General features: G+C 38.0%; 1 protein-coding gene across 1 annotated transcript in view; it reads right to left on the bottom strand.

Annotated features, from left to right (window-relative positions):
• Positions 1 to 6,800: 6,800 nt before the first annotated feature.
• The window catches only part of ZNF831 (zinc finger protein 831), a 52,082-nt gene continuing 34,799 nt past the window's right edge, over positions 6,801 to 24,083 (bottom strand). Inside the window, exons 4-5 of the mRNA XM_036752787.1 lie at positions 8,935 to 9,095; positions 6,801 to 8,191 (exon numbers count right to left, since the gene is read on the bottom strand). Of these exons, the coding sequence (XP_036608682.1) occupies positions 7,349 to 8,191; positions 8,935 to 9,095 (1,004 nt within the window). The 3' untranslated portion in view covers positions 6,801 to 7,348. The remainder of the gene's footprint in view (positions 8,192 to 8,934; positions 9,096 to 24,083) is intronic.

A 24,083-nucleotide genomic window follows, 5' to 3' on the forward strand; every position in this document is an offset into this window, starting at 1 on the left:
CCCTGACTTCCAGGATCCTGTGATAACTGAGCCCAGATCCAGGCGCAGTGATAGTGGTATCTGCTTCTATCACTTGTCATTCCAAAAACTGGGGACTCAAGGGTAGAGACTCTGGGTAGAGGCAGCAGGGAACTCCGTTCTAAAAGAAACCCTGAACATGGAACAGGTACTTCACTCCCAATCTCTGAATCTTAGGAAGTAGGTCTGGAACCCTGAGGCAAAGCATCTCTCATGAATCCATTCTGGATCTCTGTCTGAGACATGTGGGCCCTCACAAACCTTCCGAGACTTCACATCCAAGACAATGGATCTGTGATCTCACAGATGCAGGTACTCCTATCCACACATTCTCATCTGGGCAACTCTGGTCTAAGTCCTCCCATAAATCCTCCATGGGACATCCAGATCTCTCGACATTACATGGATGTATTATGTGCTATGTAGCACATAGATTGTCAATCAATTATCCCTCATTCTCATTCTATCAAGCTCACCACCATTTCAGGTCAGACATCTCTTTGAGGATAGCTTTTATAACTTTCATATTTACAATTTCTTCATCGGTAATATGCTACAGCCTATTTAGATCCACCATTCATCTGTCCATTGTCCTTGGGTAACACAATTTTGGTTCTTCAGATAATGTGGTTTTCTGTGCTTCATGTAACACTATGTTACATGGTTTTTGCTTTAACCCTATGTCAATCAGCTCTAAAGGAGAATGAAAGTCTTATCTAAACTTAGTTTTCCCTCCTGTGCCTATCATAATGCCCTTTGAACCAGAGTACACAGTAGGTATTTAATAAGTGCTTGCTGAAGGAATGAACATCTTAATGCCACAATTTTTTGGCTTCTAAAAAGTACTTGATCCCTGGATATCTCATTAGCTTTATTTCTGAGTTCTCAGTTTTAACCAGGAGACCAGAGACACAGAGGTTTTTGTGTGTAGGTTTAATAGAATGTTACCTTACTGAAGAACTGAAGAGCCAGTCTCTAAGAGCAAACAGATCTAACCAGGGCTCTAATGCACATCAGCTTCCCTTGTATTTAAAAGACTCAATCCAGTTCTCTTGACCTTTGTTTATAACAAACTAAGAAGGCCTGATAAGTTGCTGAATTGCTTCTTGTAAATGTGGTCCGCATAGTTGGCAGAGACTTCTCCTCCCATCAGCAGTAAGGCCTGGGTACACCATTCCACATATTAAAGGACTGCTTTTCTTCCTGGGTTAAAATTGAAAAACAATTCACCTATTTATGAGCTAAAACTGCAATAGGCTAATCCTCTGCTGATCAATCATAAATGATGCAGGATTTGCCTCTAGTGTGCAGCGGGGAGACAGCTAAGAACAAGAGGCAGCTGTCCCTGCTGGAAGCAAAGTTTCCAGATGTCTGAGAGTGAGACCTTTGCATTTGTGGAGCAAAGCTCAACAGGCTGTAAATAAGTAGGAGACTTGAGACCTGCTCTCTGAGCCGCTGGTGGTGCTGCCCAGTTCATTTGCTTGTAATCTAGAAGGATGGAAGCCCTTTCAAAGCAACACTGATGGAAATAGTTTGTGACTCAACATGAAACCCTGAGTATGGTTTTCTGGGAGATCCAATTACGTTCACTTAAAAAAAAAAGCCCACAGAACATTCCCTTGGGTTTGGTAGATGTGTGGAGGTGGTGGCCCAGCATGGAATGTTAGTTAACAAAGAGCAAAGTTTGACTGAAGGAACTGATCACCCCGCACCAACCCCCTCCCTGGCCACACACCCCATAACCTCTCCCTCCCCCACAAACATCCTATAGTCCTAGAGCCTAAGCAAGGAAATCCCGCCGCTTAACAGGAGGTGGAGCTGATTACCCCAGAAATGTTTTTCATTAGGAAGAAACAAAGGATGCATTTCCTTCTTGGATTAACTGATTATTATTGGAGAGAGTTTGATTAGTTGGAAGAAAGGCTATCAATGCCCTTCAGTAATTAACGACTAGATTTGGTTTTCCTCAGCTTCACACTATCCTTTTTTCATCGCTGTTCACTTCAAAGGAGATTTTTAAAAGGCAGGAAGATGGACTAAGATTGTGGGCATGTAAATTAAATTTAATCTTACCCCCAAAAAAGAAAAGGAAGTCTGTCTACAAGAAACCCTTTGAAATTAAAAATGCTTTGCATCATTACCAAATCATATGAATATTGTCAAATAAACATTAACCACAATGGATATAAGCCCGTGTTTTTCTATTGTCGACAGTGCCCTCATGTGGCTTCCGAAAACAGCTACACTGAAAAATTGTTTAAAACTCAGGTCTAAATTGAAAAGCATGAAACGTGTGTGCGTATGCGTGTGCGTGTGTGTGTGTGTGTGAGAGAGAGAGAGAGAGAGAGATGTAGTGGAATAAAACCCCCTGGTACACTTCAGAAAGGAATAATCTCAAACACAAAATGGGGAACAATTTGTTTGGTGGGTCAACTAGCCAGCGCTGATAAGTAAACAAATGCTTACTAATCACAAAAAATTCTTTACAACAATTCTGTGGCACTGAAATCTTGACTTATCACACAGTTTCATTTTGGTCTCCAATTTTATTTTATAAAAACAAAATAATTTAACAATATAAAGATGAATAAATTCCAACAATCTGCAAAAAAGTCAGTGGCTTCCCTGATTCTGAACAATCAACAGACTGTAGTCAAGTACTGTACTGGCACATTTAACAATTGTTCTTCTTGAGGTTCCAAGTGGCTGTCTCCCCATCCCCAACCCAAACAATTTCTTCTAAGGGTGCAAAAATGTGTTCAAATTTTCCAGTACTCAACAGGGCCAGCTATGCATTGTGAATCAATACAAAACTGGTATGTAACTTAGTAAATAAGTCTTAGAAAGTTGCCTGAGACTCGAAAGAGTGACAGGATTTGTCACACAGGTAGTAAAGGTCGGAGATAGGATTGGAACCCAACTCTTCCTTACTTCAGACCTAGCACTCTATACACTATATGATGCTGTTCCTAACAACTGCATTTTACACAAACTACACCAATACTGCTGAAATATGGGATTGAAATCTCTCACACAAGGTTTTCTTAAGACCTGACTCCATGCTTCATGAGTTCTGACAGCCATGAGAAATAATTCTGTGTTCAAAGTATAGAATTTTTTAAAAAATCTTTAGAGTGTCTCACTAAAACTATGGAGGAAAACAACTGACTGTAATAAAGATGGGTGACATATGTGCTGCAGGAGCAATGTAGGTTTAAGCTAACCATTTCCTGTTCTGCCGCACTCAATTTTGCCAGAAGTCGATAACAGTGTCACAATTTCTCTCACTACGAACATCTGCTGCACTGAGAATCTCATGTAAAGTGCAAGGCAAAAAATAACAATAATAAATCATAGATTCATTCTAAGTAGTTGATAGGAATGCGAGTAATAGCCATTTGGAATTAGATCTCAAGCTCGTCTATTTAAGTGCCTAAGCCTCATTCTTCCAGGGAGAAGGCTGGGCAGAGAGAGGTAAAATAGCTTGCCCAGGGTTACATAATCACATCAGTAGCAGCAGTACCCCTGATCATATCCTTCAGGAATCTGGACAGTTATGACAAAATAAAAAGCTGCTCTCCATTTCATCCAGTGTCCAGATGGGCTAAGTTACTTCCCTAGAATCAGACTGAAAGTCACGAATAATGTTGAGTTTTCAACTCAGGGTTCTAGGCATAGACTCTGTTTTCCCCTGCTTTTTTGTCTTCACTATCAGGAGGTTGTTTCTACTTACGGATCCCTGATTTATAGATCTCCCACTGAAGCCATCCTTCCATGCCTTTTTGGGGTGTGGGGCGGGGTGGTAAGCCTGAGTTCTAGAAGCCTTTGTCAGAAGAGTGCAAGCTCTGGCAAATAGCTCCCACCAAGATGGAAAAGGTTTTGAGTGGGGGTTCAGTCCTAGACTGACTAAACCTGGGTGCTTATCATCAAATTTTGGTCATAATCACCCATGTCAGTCAAATATAGCTGAAAAAATTTTAATTTTTTAATGACCAAAAACTGAGGCTATAGCTCAGCTATATGCCATTAAAATATGTCTGTCAGCAATGCAAATACAGATACATTCTACTTTAAGCAAACTGATATATGAAAATCAAGATTTACAAAACCAGGAAAACCCAGATTTTAAAAATTAGAGTAGTTATTCATTTTTACAAAAGAATGCTTTACAAAAAGGAATTCACCATAAAATTTAAATAACAAGCCCTTCTCTACAACACCCCCATATACAGTATTTTAAATAATTGGATTTACAAAAAAAAATCAGCTTAAACATAGCTTTTCAGAAGTACATTGTACACAGTGAGGTACACTTGTAAGAATGTTTCCAAATGGGCCACCTATGTGTATTTTTCTGAACCTTTTCCTCTTCCTCCCCAATAGAGAAAACAAATTTTTAAAATGCAACCTGAATTCTCAATTACTGGAACACATTCTTGATACCTGTCCTTGAGGAATGGGCCAAGAGGCAGCTGGCAAAGCTGGCTAATGGAACAATGACTTTTTACCTCTGTCCTGAAGTCATTACCATTTGGTGACATAATATTTGTACTTCTGGCCCAGCTACCTAACCGAGTCTCACTAGAAGACCAAGTAGAATGGGTTCAAAAAGGAACTCTGATTCTCTTCCTATGGCAATGTCTTCAGGACAAAGAGGATCTTCTTTGCTGGGGTACTTAACTCTGTAAGAACCAGCCTTTCCTGTTGAATGAGTCATCAAAGATGTCCACTCTGGCATTTCTCAAGACCATTCAAGTCATGTTTGGAAAATAGTCAACTTTTAATTGTTCATGCTAACTGAGGGAAGATTATAGAAGATCCATCAATCAATCAACAAGCATTTGTTAAGGACTTAATTATATGCCAGGCATTGTGCTAAGGCCTGGGGACACGAAGAAAAAACACAATGGTCCCTTCCCTCAAGAGGCTTATATTTTAAGGGGGGAGACAATGTATATAAATCAGAACACAGGAGATAAATACAGAGTAGATGGTAAGTAACTTTAGAAAGAATGACAATAGCAGCTGTTGTGAAGCTGCATACAAGAAAGCCCTTCTGGACAAGCAGGCAGTGCTTGACCAGATAATCTAAAAATCATATTTGGTTTTGAAATGGTGAAGGATTTAAAAAATAGCAAGATAACTTTTTGAAATGATGCAGGCAAGGATACAGAACAAAATACAATAGATGGCTGGCTCAGCTGCTATGCTGCTACTCCATAGGGCCTCCAAGTCAGTGGAGGATTTATGAAATTATATGGATGAGAATTTTACAGGATGGAAAGGCATGGAGGGGTTTCAATATGTAGTAATGGAGGGAGCCTTAAAGCTCCAGCTTTAAAGCATCTAAGCATAAATAGTTCCAGATCATAGGATCCCAGGTCTCAGGCTGGGAGGTTAAAGGTCCTACCTCCTAATTTTACAGATGAGGAAACTGAAGATCAGAGAATTTAAATGACTTGCCCAAGGTCATATGAATAATGATCTCCCAATTATGTTTTTTATTAGCTAGTACTGAAATTAGTTTGCCTTCCCTAAGTACACATTAACTGACAGTACATACAATCTGAGTAACAGAGAAAGCTGGCATAGGTAATCCTAAAAGTAGTTTATTTAAATGAAGGTGATTCAAAGTTGACCATACCTAGACAAGGGCTAAGACCCATTGTAACATCACCATCAGATGCATGAGATATTTCTCATTTTCGTCTTTCCTCTGAAGCATAAGTGGGCAATATAAGCATCATTACAAGAAAAACCCAAAAGATCATACAATATAAATATCAAAATTGTACAAAATCATACCAAAGGCAAGTATAAAATTATAACATAGCAATGCAAACCTCTTTTCTACACCATTTAAACTAGAGAAACCAAGAATACAGTAAATCTAGGAGATTTGAGTGGCATATGCCTATTATTTTATTCATTGAGTCATGTTATGGCTAGGAGTATTAAAAAATTTTAATCTGGTTCTAGTCTGATTTATTTAATACATTGAGATTTAATTCATAGTAAAATTCATAGTAAACCTTTCAAATAAAATGACTAAAACTTAAAACAGCATCAAACTCCATTTAGTTTTGTATCCTTCATGCTATTGGAGGAAATCTAAAAAGCCTTTTCTCCTATATGAACAGGGCACTGATTTAAGCTTTGGATATTGGCAAAAATATAACCCTCTCATTTAAATTGTTTGGACCACAATGTGACAAAAATAGAATCACTGAGTCATTATGATATTATCCCCAACTCCCCCAAAATCTCATTGCAGAAAACTGTCCTAATTAGCTTTTAAATGTTGGTGTTCTCTAAGAAGTACTGCAAAACCAAGGATTTTTAAAGCTCTCAGTAGAAAAGGCACCAGCCGCTGAAGCAGAGCATGGTTGTATCATCTGATCATAAATGAGCATTGGTCATTTGTGCAACATTTTAAAATGATCATTATTTCATAGTGTCATATGTGTTTTGGAGTATATTTGCATCTCCCACTAAAAAGGCTAGCTGTCATAGCCAAACTTGAGGGTTTTGTGTAAATCTGAATGAATGTAATTATCCAGAACTGGCTTATATTCGGTAATGGGGGAGTGTGTTAAAGTGGAAACAGTTTCATTTGGAGTCAGAAGACCTGTGTCTGAATCCCTGCTCTGTCACTTAGGATGTACTAGGGTACTTGTCTAGAGTAGATAAGTCATTTAATGTTTCTAGGTCCGTTTCCTCATCTGTAAAACAAAGAGGATCAAATGATCCTAGATGATCTCTAAGGCCCCTTTCCAGCTCTAAATCCATGATACCCATTTTACAAGACTCAATTATCCAGAAATCCTATCTCTAAACACATTTACACCAGGAATAGTGTACCTTATATTCCCCACCTCTAAAGTGACCCTCACTGACTAAGTAAGGTGATCCATCAACATTTTATAGACTTCTTTGATACTTGTAAACAGTCATAGAGTCCCTTCTAGGGAACAAAGGATTAAGAAAACTCTAAAGAGAAAGGAAAGAAGGGAGATAAAGACAGTCTTAATGCAGCAGGGAGTTAAGGTACAGAGAATATTTACAGGTTCTATTCAGAAACAATAACTTCATGACTACTTTTGCTGAAGCAAAGTTGCCTTTCGTTCACACTAATGTCACCCAGAGCTATACAGTGGAAGGCAGTAAGCCTTTTGCCATAACTTGGCCTCTAGCATCCAAGGCTTTTTTTCTAATCTTAAGGTGCATCATAAGAGAAATTCAGTTTTCCTGTCAAGTCAGTGGCATTTGTTTCTAGGTAATTCTATTCCCTGTGTTCTTTTATAATATAACCCTTCTGTTTCTAGAGTCTCTACAATTCTATAACTAAGCGGTCTTCATCATCACTACTGGTGTCACTATATTCTACTCGAGTTTGCTTCCTCATCCCTTCTAGGCTCCTCTTCTTGAGGGTTTTAGAAGATGCTCCAGAAATATTTAAGGACTCTCCAGGACTAGCAGTAACGATGCTCTCTTTAACTGTGACCATTCTAGTTACTTGGTTTTTCCCACTCTCACTTTCATCTACACAAGTTCCATGCTTTTCCCCACAGCTATAATAGCTACTAGTAGAAAAGTATGTCCGAGGTCTGATTGTCACCTGATGTAAACTACTTGTGCTAAGTCCTGAAGGTGATGTTTCCAGTTGAGTCTTCCCAGTCATGCCCATTGAAGCTGAGCATGAAACTCGTGATCCAGATGAGGGTTTCTCTGGTAAAGGTGAACATGACTTACCTACTACTATGGGTTCTCTGTTTAGCATGTTTTGTGACAGAGGGTTTGCTATTGCTGCATCTCTGGCCTGAGACTCATCATTGTGAATTCTCAGGGTTTTGTGGTTTGATTTGGCCCCTAAAGAAATAGAAATGGCAGATCCAGATGTGACAGCATCAGGAAGGTGAAATATTCCTTTGGCATCCAAACAAGAAGGCCCCAAAGGATCTAAGTAACTTTTTGAAGTTGAGTCTATTGGAATGTGTTTCGATGTTTCTTGGGAAGGAGTCAGCAGTAATCCAGTATTGAGGCTACTGTCATATGCAAAAGGCTTAACCTTAGCTGTGGCCAAGCCACCATGTGTTTTCAGAGGTAATCCTGAAGTGGTGGTAGTGTTCTGAAGAGAGGGATCACCACACTCACTAGCAGATGGAGGCAAATCCTGAATTAAATGAAGGAAAATAGACAATTTTAAAATGTCAGTTGGTCTGGAGAGTTCTGGTCAAAGACAACGTAATATTAATTTAAAAAGTAATGATTTATACAACACTGAATGCAATCCAATGCACCCAGAAAGTACTGGAAAATTAATGATTAATTGAGACATTATTAATAAAATAACAACAGTTGCATGGTATTTTAATGTTTGCAAAGAACTAAGCCAACTAATTGATGTAATAAAGGAAGTTGTTGACATCATTTTATATTTTCCATCTCTATCATAAATTAAAATATTCAAATATCCAGTAAGTTCTTTCCTTCCAATTCTGAAGTTACTCTTCTTCAAGGTGCTAAAGCACCATCATTGACTCATTTTACTGTGGACTTATTTCTGTCTATATCAATTGTTCTTAAAGGGATCACTGGAATCACTGATGGTCCTCCAAGCAACTTATGAGCTGATCTTGTTATACTTGTCTTTAATATGATCATCAATAGTTACCTATTTTCTGACATGAATGTAAAATGGCCTTGGGATATCTAATAAGGCTCCTATATCAAACTATTTGCTCTTATCAAAAGCAGCCCCATTCTCATTAATTTTGATGAAATTTTATGTCAGGAAGTAAAAGAAGGTGGAATGAGTGGTTTGCAGAGGTGCTCCTCCACCAAAATCATGCCAAAGAGGTTTCAGAACCGCTGATGTACATAAACCACTGGGCAAGCTCACTCTGAACTACTTACTTCCGCATGCAGCTTGTCTGTTTCCTGGAAGCTTCTTGAACTTACACTGTGAGAAAAGTTTCCTGAGTTATTTTTACTGTTATCTTCACTCTTAGGTTCATCCTCACAGCAAGGTGACAGTTCTGAGATTGTGCCAGATGACGTCCCTTGTAAACTTGGACCTGAAAAAGAACAGATTTGTAGAGACATCAGAAACTAGTGCAAAGTCAAATACTAATTTCCTAGAATTCTGTTTATTAATTCATGAAGATATCTCATCTTAATCACTATTTTGTTCACCAACTACAACAGTTCCAGATTATCTGCTCCAAAAAAGTTTGAGATAACCGCAGAATAATTTTTATTTAGAGTACAAGGTTGTTAGGGTAGCCCCCCCCCACCCCAACACGTTTACTTTTCTAACTATGTTTTCTTAGGTTAATATGAGGATGAGGAGGGTTCATGGAGAGAGTTGCCCTGGGACAGTCTTTTGAGAATATCTTTGCTTATAAGATAGGGCTATGGCTATTAACACTTTTTAAAGAAAATAAACGCAGCTTCCAGTTCCAGTAACCAGGGTTTTCCCCAAGGTGGCTGGTTGGGTGGGACTCTAGAGAGAAAGGACTCTCATCAGAGGAGCCATTCCACTTTGTCAGCCTATGAAACACAGTGGGCAGGTCACTCTTGGTTTTCACCCTTTTCTTTATTAAGAGAATGGAACAGGGTATACCAGAGCAGAGCTGTACTCTTGGGTACGTGAGAGCAAGCCTGAGCATGCTCAAAGTCTCATCTCCCTAGGAAATGTTAACTGGGGCCATGGAGCAAAAACAAATGGTAGTAGCTACATGGGATTGCCTATAGCTTTCTCACCCACACTGCCACAGAAGAGAGTGCTTGAAAGTAGACTTCCCAGATGAAGGGATAGCCACAGTTAGGACAACTGGAGAAGCCCAAGGAAGATGCCTGCCTGAGTGGCCCAGGAGGGGACTCCATGGGCAATGTTCCTGAACCCTGACCACCAATGTAGAGGAAGGGAATTCCCTAGACAGCAAGATCCTAAAATCTAGCAAAGAAAGGAAATCTTTTGGGCAGCATCAGCTTTGGTGGTTGTCTCAAAGTAATCCCAAAACTGGGTCTGGGGAACAGATATGATTATGATTTTGACATTTGAGTTCATGGATCAGACCTCCTAGAAAGAGAAAAAGGTTTCCTGATTAGCGAGCCTCTTGGAAAATGAATAGAATTGCCATGTGGCCCCATAGCAGAGGAGCAGTGATGGTTAAAGCCACAACAAAGAGAAGCAAGGGATCTGGACCTTGTCATCTCTCACAGTGAGTATGCAGACAGCAGCAGTTCAATGGTCTTGTTCATCTAATAGTCTTAAAGCATGGTTGTCCTCCATAGACAACTGCAACCACAAGGAGTACTACAAACTTAGGTAAAAATTGTACAGATGCCTTTGGGAAATCTGAGGTTTAACTGAAACATCTGGGTGTTGTCCTTTTGGTAACTCTTGAGTTCATTCCCATCCAAGAGGAACTACTATGAGGGCCTTTGGTTTTATGGATCTGTTTATGGCCTCCTGTGTATCATTTTTGAATGCGGTATTTTGTGTGGAGTGAAAAAAAATCTCCTCTAGTCATTTTTCATTTGTTACGCTGAATGCTTATATGAAAACTTAGGATTCAATTACCCACATTTGTGAAAATCTAGACACAAGTACATTTGAAGGTGTTCCTGTAGTGACCTCTTGGGTTGGGATATAAAAAGACAAATGAGAAAATTATTCTCTTGGGTCAGCCCCCAAGAGCAAACCTCTTTAAGGAATCCTAGATCATAGATTACATCTATGTCACTGTCATCCTCTGACTCCTCACCCACTGGGGCAAAGGACAAACTCAGAAGCTTGCAAGAAACAGCATGGGATTAAAATATCACCGTAGATTATTACAGGGGAGGCATGATTAGGCAGTTTTTCTAGAAAAGATCTGGGGGTTTTAGTGGACCACAATCTCAGTATGTGTTAGCAGCATGATGTGGTAACTAAAAAAGTTAATGCAAAATTGGAGTATAGTAGAAAGGCATAGCTTCCAGAAATAGAGGTGACAGTCCTGTCATTCCCTGTCCTTGTAAGACCTCATATGTACTGATGTGTTCAGTTCTGGGTGCCACTATTTAGGAAGGACATTGATAAAGAGTGTCTAGAGAAGAACTAGGATGGTGAAGGGCCTTAAGTTGATGTTATATAAGGAGCAGTTAAAGGAGCTTGGCATGTTCAGCCTGGAGAAGAAAAAGAAGGAAGGAAGGAAGAAAGGAAGGAAGGAAGGAAGGAAGGAAGGAAGGAAGGAAGGAAGGAAGGAAGGAAGGAAGGAAGGAAGGAGAGGAAGGAAGGAAGGAAAGGAAGGAAAGGAAGGAAAGGAAGGAGGAAGGGAGGGAGGAAGGCAGGGAGGAAGAGAGGGAGGGAGGGAGGAAGGAAACATTTGTTATGTGCCCCTTATGTGCTAAGTACTCCACAAATATTATCTCATTTGATCCTCACAGCAACCCTGAGAGGTAAGTGCTATTATTATCCCCATTTTACAGATTAGGAAACAGGCAAACAGAGGTTAAGTGACTTACTCAAGTTCACGCAGCTAATAAATCTGACTCCAAATCTGAGCTAAGGTCTTCTTGACTCTAGACTTAGTACTCTATCCATTGTACTACCTAGCTGCCTCTAAGGAGTTAGAGTTGTTTTGCTTGGCCCCAGAGGACAAATCCAGGAGCAAAGTGTGAAAGTTGCAAAAAGGGCAAAAGTTAGACTTGATATTAGAAAGAAAAATTCTAATAATTAATTAGAATTGCCCCCAAATGGAATGGGCTCCCTGGAAAGGAGGTAGGTTCTACCTCCTCTGAGTATTTCAGATAGAGGCTGGATAATGACCACTTGCTGGCTATGCTATAGTTGGGATTCCTTTCCTGGCTAAATGGCTGCTGAGGTCCCTTCCTCTAACTCTCAACTCCAATGATTTTCTGAATCCTTATGTATGTGGATAGTATAGAATTCACTGGGTATTCAATTATTCTTGCACTTAGCACAGTGTCTGGTATATAGTAGGTGCTTAATAAATGTTTATTGGTTGATAGATTATGCCTCAGATAAAATATACCATATACCATCAAACATATGCCATTATAAATCTGTAATGTCAAATTCTCTTTATGATAAATTTATTGATCGTATAAAATGATGAAAATAATTATTATTTAATCATAGTTACCCGAAAATTGTAAGTAATCTGATTCACTTCCATAGCTTTGCCAAATATACTAGATTTCAATTCATTTTGACTTCTTGAATTCTGTATTTGTGATAGTTCAGATGAGTTAGAATGAAGCTTATTTTTATATTTTCTGTGAATACAGTATTTGCCTAGCAAATTAAGAGTATATAAAAGATCCAGATACTATTTAGAAGTTCTCTGTGTAAGGAATTTATTCATTGTATGCCAACAATGCTAGCAATTCTAAATACCTGTTAATTAAAGCAGGCTTCTCAAAACTTTACAGGAAAACCTATTTTCCAAGATTTCTAGATACTAGAACTCCTACCTATTCTATTCTAGATATTAGAACTATCTCCTGGGGGTGGAGCCAAGATGGCGGCTGGAAAGCAGGGACTTGTGTGAGCTCCCCACCAGATCCCACCAAAAACCTATAAAAATGGCTCTGAACAAATTCTAGAGCTGCAGAACCCACAAAATAGCAGAGGGAAGCAAGGCTCCAGCCCAGGACAGCCTGGATGCTCGCTGGGTAAGGTCTATTGCACGGACCTGGGAGCTGAGTGGAGCAGAGCCCAGCCTGGACGAGGCCTGGACCAACCAGACTGGGAGCTGGGAAGAACAGGACCTAGCACCCTAAATCAGTGAGCTGTGACAGTTACCAGACTTCTCAACCCACAAACACCAAAGACAACAGAGAAGGTTATTGGGAAAAGCTGCAGGGACAGAGCGAAAGGAACAGAGTGAAAGGAGTTTGGAGTTCGGCCACTGCCCCTGGGCCAGTGGAAGTGGTGCAGCTCTGAGGACAGAACTACAGCTGCAGTTGCTTCCGGCCCCAGGTCCACGTGGTGGGAGGAATTAAGTGGGAGATCAGAGCAGGAGTGCAGAGCCTGCTTAAGATCTGAGTCAAAGTCTGGGTTAGTGGTTCTTGGGGGAGGTAGAACACTGGGGTGGCAGAGCTTACTGTGTAGAAATAGCTCTGAAAACAACAGCACAACCCCTCAAGCTTAGGACAAAGTACTCTCCACTCTACAAGCAGTCATACCCCCACAAAAAACTCAAGGGACAAGTAGTTAGCTGGGAACATGGCCAGGCAGTGAAAATGGACTCAGATTCATACTCAGACTTTAGAATCTTTCTTTGGTGATAAAGAAGACCAAAACATACAGTAAGAAGAAGTCAACAAAGTCAAAGAGCCTACATCAAAAGCCTCTAAGAGAAACATGAACTGGTCTCAAGCCATGGAAGAGCTCAAAAAGGATTTGGAAAAGCAAGTAAAAGAAGTAGAGGAAAAAATGGGATGAGAAATGAGAGAGATGGAAGAAAACCATGAAAAACAAGTCAATGACTTGCTACAGGAGACCCAAAAAAATACTGAAGAAAGCAACACCTGAAAAAATAGACTAACCCAAATGGCAAAATAGCTCCAAAAAGCCAATGAGGAGAAGAATGCCTTGAAAGGAAGAATTAGCCAAATGAAAAGGAGGTCCAAAAGTCCACTGAAGAAAATACTACCTTAAAAATTAGACTGGAGCAAGTGGAAGCTAGTGACTTTATGAGAAATCAAGATATTATAGAACAGAATCAAAGGAACAAAGAAATGGAAGACAATGTGAAATATCTCACTGGAAAAACCACTGACCTGGAAAATAGATCCAGGAGAGATAATTTTAAAATTATTGGACTACCTGAAAGCCATGATCAAAAAAGAGCCTAGATATCATCTTCCAAGAAATTCGAGGAGAACTGCCCTGATACTCTAGAGCCAGAGGGTAAAATAGAAATTGGAAGAATCCACCAATCACCTCCTGAAAAAGATCCCAAAAAGAAAACTCCTAGGAATATTGTCACCAAATTCCAGAGCTCCCAGATCAAGGACAAAATACTGCCAAGCAGCCAGAAAGAAACAATTTGAGTATTGTGGAAACACAATCAGAATAACACAAGATCTAGCAGCTTCTACATTAAGGGATTGAAGGGCTTGGAATATGATATTCCAGAGGTCAATGGAGCTAGGATTAAAACCAAGAATCACCTACCCAGGAAAAGTGAGTATCATGCTCCCAGGCAAAATATGAATTTTCAATAAAATAGAGAACTTTCAAGCTTTCTCAGTGAAAAGACCAGAGCTGAATAGAAAATTTGACTTTCAAACACAAGAGAAGCATGAAAAGGTAAACAAGAAAGAGAAATCATAAGGGACTTACTAAAGTTGAACTGTTTTGTTTACATTCCTACATGGAAAGGTGATGTGTATAATTCATGAGACCTCAGTATTAGGGCAGCTGAAGGGAATATACATATATATGTATAGACACACACACAGGGGGCACAGGGTGGGTTGAATATGAAGGGATGATATCTAAAAAATATAAAATCAAATTAAGGGATGAGAGAGGAATATATTGAGAGAGGGAGAAAGGGAGAGATAGAATGAGGTAAGTTATCTCACATAAAAGTGGCAAGAAAAAGCAGTTCTGTTGGAAGGGAAGGAGCAGGTGAGGGGGAATGAGTGACTCTTGCTGTCATTGGATTTCACCTGAGGAGGGAATAACATACACACTCAATTGGGTATCTTACCCACAGGAAAGAAGGAGGAAGGAGATAAAAAAAGGGGGGATGATAGAAGGGAGGGCAGATGGGGGAGGAGGTAATCAAAAGCAAACACTTTTGAAAAGGGACAGGGTCAAGGGAGAAAATTGGATAAAGGGGGATAGGATAAGAAGGAGCAAAATATAGTTAGTCTTTCACAACATGAGTATTGTGGAAGGGTTTTGCATAATGATACACATGTGGCCTATGTTGAATTGCTTGCCTTCTCAGGGAGGGTGGGTGGGGAGGGAACAGGGGAGAGAATTTGGAACTCAACGGTTTCAAACCAGATGTTCAAAAAAAAGTTTTTGTATGCAACTAGGAAATAAGATATACAGGCAATGGGGCATAAAAATCTATCTTGCCCTACAAGACAGTAAGGGAAAAGGGGATGGGGGGGCGTAGGCTGACAGAAGGGAGGGTTGACTGGGGAATGGGGCAATCAAATATATGCCATCTTGGAGTGGAGGGAGGGTAGAAATGGGGAGAAAATTTGTAATTCAAACTCTTGTGAAAATTAATGCTGAAAACTAAAAATATTAAATAAATAAATAATGATTTTAAAAAAAAAAAGAACTATCTCCTGCTAGTTTGGAGACTATTTTACCTCTTTCATTCAGAAACATACCTGCTTGGAGGACACTTTGGAAAGGAAAACCAAGGTAAGAGGGTTGCTCTATATAAGGGAAAAGTTTATTCCCCTGAATTTTTCACAGAAACATAGAATTAGAGCTGGGCCTGACTTTAGAGATTACCTAGCCCAACTCATTCATTTTAAAAACAAAGAAAAGTAAAACCCAATGGGGTCAGACGACATGCACAAGGTCACATATTCATTAAATAAGAAAGACAAATGAAAGGCAGAATGAGTTTCCAACAATTCTTTAGAATTCAAAACAGTTTAAACATCAGGTTTGAGAACTGAAAATATTTGCTTTTTAACATTAAAAAACTTGCGATTCAACTGAGATCACTAAAAAATTTTCTCATCTTTCCTCAAGATTAACACCCAAAAAAGAGAAAATATTCTGGTCTACTATCCATATTATTTAGCTAACAATAATCTTAGGAAAATAATCTATATTTTTCTATGAATTCTGAAAGGGAAAAAATGGGAGTCCAGGGATAAATGACTATAAACTAAAAACCAACCATAGAAATAGGGAGTACATGAGTTCAAATCTAGCCTCAGACACTTACTAGCCATGTGACCCTGGACAAAGTTACTTAAGTCTCTCTCTGCCTCAGTTTCCTCATCTGTAAAATAGGAATAATAAAAACCTACTTCCCACAGTTTTGTGAGGAGCTAATGAGTTAACCTATATAAAGCTCTTTGCAAATCTTTTAGTGCTTTGTAAATGGTAGTTATTATTGTTGCTATTACAAAGACCACCAAATGACTGACCACATGATGATGAAGTTTTTTATCCATGATCACTAACCAACAGCCAGGGAAGGCTGTTATCTCTGATGGAAATCATAAATTCTTCAAGTATTAAGGAATTTTATAACTTCTCAATCTTCACTTAAGATTTCCACTTACAAAAATAAATATCTCCGTATTACAATCTTGGAGCAACATTATTTAATAAGCTTTAGAAATGTTTCTTTGAGAGAAAGTAATAAGATAGTGAGAGTCATCAATTTCAATTACAGTAAAGAAGGGTGGGGTGGGAAATGCTTCCTGTTTAGCCTAAGCTTAGTCTTTTGCCTCACTGGTCACCTCAGGAAAATAGATAGTGCAGAGAAAGCAAGAAGAGAGAATATTCAAAGGAACAAGTTACCCAAGGTTAAGAAAGTAAAAGGCTCATAAAAAAAGAACAAAAAAATCAAATCCTAATAAAATTCTACAATTTTATATGAATCTTATACTTGGAAAAAACACCTCTCAGACAGATGTCTTTAATTTTGAATTCTTTTCATTGAAAAGCAATTAGTCAAAATATTTTCTCTCCCAGACATTTTATCTAAAGCTCTCTAAGGGAAATATCCCTTAAAATATGGAATAATAATAAGGCCAAATTAGATAAATAAAAAAATGAAAATGGCTCCTCCCCCCACTAAAAATATAGAAATAGAATTACTCAAGAAAGTTTACTTTTTGGTTTTATAAAAAAGGAAGATGACTGATTTGATTTAATTAAAATTAATATAAAAAAATCTATTCATTGAAACTTGCTGAAGTATTTGACATCTTCCCATCTTTCCTCAAGATTTCCACATACAACCACAAAAGAGAGGGTATTATTCTATTTCTGCAACACTTTAACAATATTTCTTAATTAAGGAGTTTGAGGAAAGAATTATGTTTCCTGGTGAATTCTGACATGGAAACAAAAAAGAAGGGTGTGGGTGGAAAATAGAATATTGCTATAAATTCGCTTCCATCTTCTTCGCTGTATCACCTCAAGAAAATCATCAACTAATGTGGGGGAGAGGGGGGAAAGATAGTATGGGAATGTGAGTACTAAGTACTAGCTCAGGAGACCACACATGACAACTGAGAAAAATTAAGACACTCAGAAAAGGGGGGGGCAGAGTTGGAGGGAAGAAAAAGAAACAAACTAGTCAAAAAAAATCAAAAGACTGAAAATATCATAGAGAATTCATTATCTTTAAGAAATATTGAGAAAGACTACCCTTTATAAGTAATTCAATACAATTTTTACTACAGAAATCATCTTTTTGGATAGTTTATTTCACTTTTCTATGCTTTTAGCTGAAAAAGAGTCAGTTTAAGATACTTTTCCTCCCAAAAATGTTTTCTAAACCATGTCCAGTGTTACTCTCTTAACATTTTTCAATAATTTGCCAGGTTAGTTTTGGATAAAAATGACAATTAACATAGAATAGAGAGAGAAAAGTGAGAAAATTATGAAATTAAAATATGAAAACTGTTCCCCCCCTGAATCCTCATATAAACACAAAAAAATTACCTAGGAATATTTATTTTCTGGACTTTTTAAAATTAAGAGTTAATTAACATTTAATTAAAACTATCTGAGAGCAACCATGTCAAATATACTCCATGAAATATGCTAAGAAATGTAAGAAAATTCTCCATCCTTCCTCATTTATTTCTACCAAAAAAGAAGAGTGGAGGAATTATTCTAATTTTTCTATTTCTTTAAACTTATAATAACGTGACTTTTTGGTTATGATGGGCTTTCAGAAAATAATACACATTGTGAGAGAAAAGAATGAGAAAGGACCACTTATTCCTGTCAGAGTGAAAAGCATTGGAAGGGTGATTTTCAGGAAGCTGGAATGAAAACATTTTGAAGAAGTCAAAGAGGAGCAAGAGAGTGGGGAAATCTGAGGGAGATGCCAAATCTCCAGCACTAAAATAAGATAAATGAATACTAAAGGTGAAAGAAACAGAGAAAAAATGAGTTAAGAAAAATCTCAAGGCGGACTTCAGAAAAACCTGGAAAGACTTACATGAACTGATGCTGAGTGAAGTAAGCAGAACCAGGAGAAAACTGTACACAGTAAGAGCAACATTATGCAATGACTAACTTTAACAGACTTACCTCTTCTTAGCAATGCAAGGATCGAAGACTCATGATGGAAAATGTTATCCACATCCAGAGAAAGAACTTTGGAGTCTGAATGCAGATCAAAGTGTACTATTTGCTCTCTTTTTTAGTTTCTTCTTTCTAATGGGTCCTCCCATGGGTTCTAATTCTTCTTTACAACATAACTAATGTGAAAATACATTTAATATGAATGTATATGTAGAGCCTATATCAGATTGCTTGCCATCTTAGGATGGGAAGTAGGGAGGGGGAAAAAACTTGGAAAACAAAATCTTACGGAAGTAAATGCTGAAAACTAAAAATAAATTAATTTTTAAAAAAAGAACATAAAAAAGAAATATCTCACAAAATTCCAAAGAATACAGTCTGTACCTCTTTTAAGCAATTAGTATTAGTGAGATTTTTGTTTGTTTTTTTTAATTCAAGAAACTACCCTTTTTATGTGCTTTCTTGGATGAAAGACAAGCTGTCTACAAGGTTCTAATTTTATAAATGAGGGAATTGAACTAGATGATCCCTAAAATGCCTTGGAGCTATAAAAGTCTATGATAAATTTTCCCTTGGAAATTTTCTCTAAGCCACACAGTAGTTACATTGCTTAAAAGACTTCAGTAACAAGGGTTTTCTTTTTCAGGTGTGACTGCTAAAAAGATAAAAGACATCAACAAAAAGTATATTTCAATAGATTTCACTGATCTCTTTTGTTTCTATACCACCTAGATTTCCCTCTGTATTTTTTCCTACCAGAGAGTCTTAGAATTTTTTTAAAAGAGGAAAAGTGAAAAAAATCAGCAAAATGAATCAATACATTCTAAAAATCTGACTTTATATACAATGTTCCACACCTGTGGACTACCCCTTTCAAAGGGAGTGAGGAAGGTTAATAACTTTTCTTTGGGGCCGCTTGTTTCTTTAGAAATTTACAACATAAATTTTCAGATGGTTTGAGGTTGGTGTTCTTTCCATTTACACCGTTGGCATCCTCATGTTTTTGTTTTCCTGGCTCCACCTTCTTCACTTTGCATCAGTTTATCTAAGTCTTGCCATGCTTCTCTGTATCATGTTCATCATTTCTTGCCACACAGTAATATTCCATTACATCCATATGCTATATTTTTTTAGCCAGTCCTCAATCAGTGGGCTTTACTTTGATTCCAATTTTTTCTGTAATTGCTACCACAAAAATGTGTTGCTACAAATATGTTGATATACATGGGGACTTTGTTTTTGTCAGTGACATTCTTGGGGCATGTGACTAGCAGTGGAATCACCAGGACAAATAAAAGAATATTTTAAATGCTTCAGTAACTTTAAAACTTGTTATGAATAGAAAGTAAAAATACATATTAAATCATTAAAATTGCAGTAAAAGAAGATGAGATAAAGGGGAAAAATAAATAAAAACTCATCATTTTCATGACACAATATATTCAGAAAATCAACTTCACAGATTTTGAAAGTATATTATTACTAAATTTGTCATAAAAAAGCAAAGAAACAAAGAAAAAAACTAGAACATGATACAGTAGATGGAAAGAACACTAAGCTTGGAGTTACATGAGACCTTGGTTCAAATTCCATCTTGAACACTGCCTGTGTGATCATAAGCTACTCACAACCTCTCCGCACCTCTGTTTCCTCATCAGTAAAATGGGGATAATGATGATACTTGTGGCACCTAGCTCACAGAGAGGCTATAAGACTCAAATGAAATAGTAAATAAAATGTTTTTGTAAATCTTAAGGCCATTTAAATGTTAGCTATCATTATTATTATTTTATTATCGTGATTAAGGAAAGCTATTTAAGGAATTGGAGGTGAAAATTTATGTTTTCTGAAAATTCCAAGATAATAATGGAGAAGGGGGCTCACATACCTAGAACTAGAAGCGACCTTAGCAATGACACCTATTCTAACCTCCACATCTTGCAAATGAGAAAACTGATACCTAGAGAAGATAAGTGACTTTGGCAAGGTCACAGAGATAGTCAATGGCAGGTCTGGGATTTGAACTCTGGTCCGGAGACTTTCTATTACACCACAATTTCCATCAAAGAACAGAACCGCTAAGAGATCATCTTGACTGATTATCTTCCTTAGGAAGCTCATGAAAACATTATATTTCACACTTCACTGTGAAAAGAATACAAACGTACCTACCTAGTAGAAAAATAAAAACCCAACAAAAGCAAAAAGAAAATTTAAGGAATTAACAGCCTGCCAAAAAAATATGTTTAATAAATCATTTAAAGATTTTTTAAATCTCACTATGCTGAGATAACTTTCAAAAGTTCCATTTTGATAAAGTTTCATTTACCTGAGAAGTATTTCTCTCTTACATAAAAAGGAAGACAGGGTGCATCAGTTTACGTGTAAACTAGTCCTTAAACTCGTCCTATATTCACTGGAAGGGATTTCATTAAAGTAAATAAACTGCCAGGGATAGAACAGCAGAGTCAATTTTTAAATAAATATGAGGGGAAAGAGGATGAGAGTACATAGAATAGCATGAGATAGATAATGAAACAGTAGGTTTTAGTGAAGAAAGGTCCTCTATTATTCTTCATAGGTGCCCTTTACTATTGAACTTTGTTGGAGTATTTTCTGTGTGAACTCTTTATATCTTTTTGCCACCTAATTCTTTCAAGGAAAGAAAATAATATTAAATAACTTTTCTACAAAATTCTCAGCTTTGAAAAAGAACCCTGCGAACCTTGTCCGTGGAAGCGAGCTGGTGAGGCGGGACCCGTCGCCTCGGAGCTTTGGGGACTGGAATCACAGAAGCCTGTGTGAAGTCAACATGGCCAAACGCATCAGCCAGGAGACCTTTGATGATGTGGTACAAGAAAACATTACGGAGTTTGACATGGACCCTGAGGAAGCTGTGAAAGAAGCCATCCAGCAGTTTGAATCTCAAGGAAGTGTGAAGCTAGGTCTTGTGAATGATGATGGCAAAAGAAGGAGTGTCTGGAAGTGGCAGTGGGAAGGACCAGTGGCACAGAATCGCAGACTGGAAGACCCATAAGGGGCCTTGGAAGTCATATTGTTCAACCTCATTCTTTCATAGACAAGAAAACAGGCACTAAAAGGGAAAGTGAGTGGCCCACAGAGCTTGGGGTAGCTAGCATCAAGTCTAAAGTCAAGAATTAGGCTGGAAGAACAAGCAAATAAAAAAGAATCTCCCCCTAAAAAGCTATTATTGTGACAAGGATGTTCAAGACACAAACCCAGAAGAGAATGACTACAAAAATCTACAACCAAGGCCTCAAAATGAAGCATAGCTCAAGCACAGATTCAACTAGAATTCCTAGAAGAGATGAAGCAAGAATTTAAAAAACAAAAAAATTAAAATGTTTTTATAAATGAAATGAGAGTACTTGAGGAAAAAAATTAGAAAAGTAATGAAAGCTATGGGAGAAAGAATTAGAAGAGAAATTAACAGTTTATCACAGGAGGTACAAAAGCTTACCCAAGCAACAAACTTTGAAAATCAGAACGGACCAAATAAAAGCCAGTGACTACATGAGACAACCAAAAATATTAAAGCCAATTGACCAAAAAAAAAAAAGCACCTGAGATAGGCTCTCACCCTTGCTCAGTGCCTCTCAGTCTCCCAAGCTTCAGTCACTCAGTCTAGGGCTGTTCTTACTAGGCCATTATTGCCTGACTTCACTTGGGCTTCCCCTTCATTTCAGCAGACAGAACCTTCCTTCTCCTGGGGCACCTTCTGCATTCCAAAAGGGAGCCTTTGCTACAGAATCATAAGCATAATAGTTCATATTCTTGAGATAATTTATATACATTGTCTTATGAGGTCTTTTGTGCCCAAAGAGGACCACCTGGGTTTGAGGAGAAGGAAAACTCTCTATCTGCCCATCTTGAGTTTGGAAACATGAATTCGGCAAACCGACTACACCAAGACACTCAAGACATGGCCAACCCTCTAGTACAAGCTCTTTGGGTTTTTTTAGGCTTTATTATACTTTTATTTAATATTTTTAGTTTTCAGCATTGATTTTCACAGGAGTTTGAATTACAAATTTTCTCCCCATTTCTACCCTCCCTCCCACTCCAAGATGGCATATATTCTGTTTGCCTCGTTCCCCAGTCAGCCCTCCCTTCTGTCACCCTGCTGCCCCCCATCCCCTTTTCCCTTACTTTCTTGTAGGGCAAGATGGATTTCTGTGCCCCATTGCCTATATATCTTATTTCCTACTTGCATGCAAAAACTTTTTTTTTTGTTTTTGAACATCTTTTTTTAAAACTTTGAGTTCCAAATACTCTCCCCTCTTCCCTCCCCACCCACCCTCCCTAAGAAGGCAAGCAATTCAACATAGGCCACACGCGTATCGTTATGTAAAACCCTTCCACAATACTCATATTGTGAAAGACTAACTATATTTTGCTCCTTCCTATCCCATCCCCCTTTATTCATTTTTTTTCCTTGACCCTGTCCCTTTTCGAAAGAGTTTGCTTTTGATTGCCTCCTCCCCCATCTGCCCTCCCTTCTATCATCCCCCCTTTTTAATCCCCTTCCTCCTTCTTTCCTGTGGGGTAAGATACCCAATTCAGTGTGTAAGTTATTCCCTCCTCAGGTCAAATCCTATAGAGCAAGATTCACTCATTCCCCCTCACCTGCCCCCTCTTCTCTTCCAACGAACTGCTTTTTCTTGCCACTTTTATGCGAGATAATTTACCCCATTCTATCTCTCCTTTTCTCCCTTTCTCAATATATTCCTCTCTCGTCCCTTAATTTGATTTTTTTAAGATAGTACGAGCTCTTTGTAACAACTACCTAGAACAGAGATATTAAACTCACTCCCATTGAACCAGATTAAAATGTAGTTGGGAAATGTTTAATAAAATAAATAAAAATACAAAAAAAAAAAAAAAGAAAAAGAACCCTGCAAAATGTGTCTTTTCTTGATGGTATGATTAGCAGTTATAGAATTGTGCTAGGAAAACCTGAGAGGATTCTTTTCCTGAAACTTCCTTTCTCATCTTCATTTAATAATCTTAAGATGATGAAATAAATATCAGTCTAAGGAAGCGGCATCAATACCAACAGCACAGTTATATCAATTCCAGCTCCTCAAAGTGGAATTCCCCTGTGAGTTATGGTGGAAGCAGCCCTTGCTTAGACAGGCATATTTAAGGGTAGCAGCTGTTTTTTTAAGTTACAGAGTTCGATTAGTATACCAACGGTTGGTTGGGGAACGGACAAGAAACACACCTGACTCTTTTGGAAGGGCTTCAGTTCTATGCTAGGATAAAAATAATCTGTTCCAACATAACTTGGCAAATGAGTAAATTTGAATATGGGGCATCTGAATAATTTGGGAATAGAAAATTATTAGGAAACAAACATCCTGATACAGAAAATCGGCATAAAAGTTCAGGAAGTTGATTCTGCCATATTATCTCAGGCAGCCACCTCATGAAACATGGTTGCATAGGAAGCAGTGACAGTAGCATGGCATAAAAATATAATGGATTCTGAAAGAACTAAGGAAATATATCATGAAACATAGATAGAAGATAAAGATGACAGCCTACTAGAAAGAATAGGCACAGTATGTCCAATCTATTATTTGAAGATAATTTAAGTGTCACTTTGCTAAAGGAACCTTCAAAAATTATATTTTGAAAAACTGTATTAGTATATTTCAGCTGTGTACATATTATATTTCACTTATATCCCAGAAAATGACTACTAGTTTCCTTTAACTTATATTCTCTAGAAGAGACTATGTAGCACTCAAATATAGAGGGAACTGCT

Source organism: Trichosurus vulpecula, chromosome 3 (assembly GCF_011100635.1).
Source record: "Trichosurus vulpecula isolate mTriVul1 chromosome 3, mTriVul1.pri, whole genome shotgun sequence".
NCBI lineage: Eukaryota > Metazoa > Chordata > Mammalia > Diprotodontia > Phalangeridae > Trichosurus > Trichosurus vulpecula.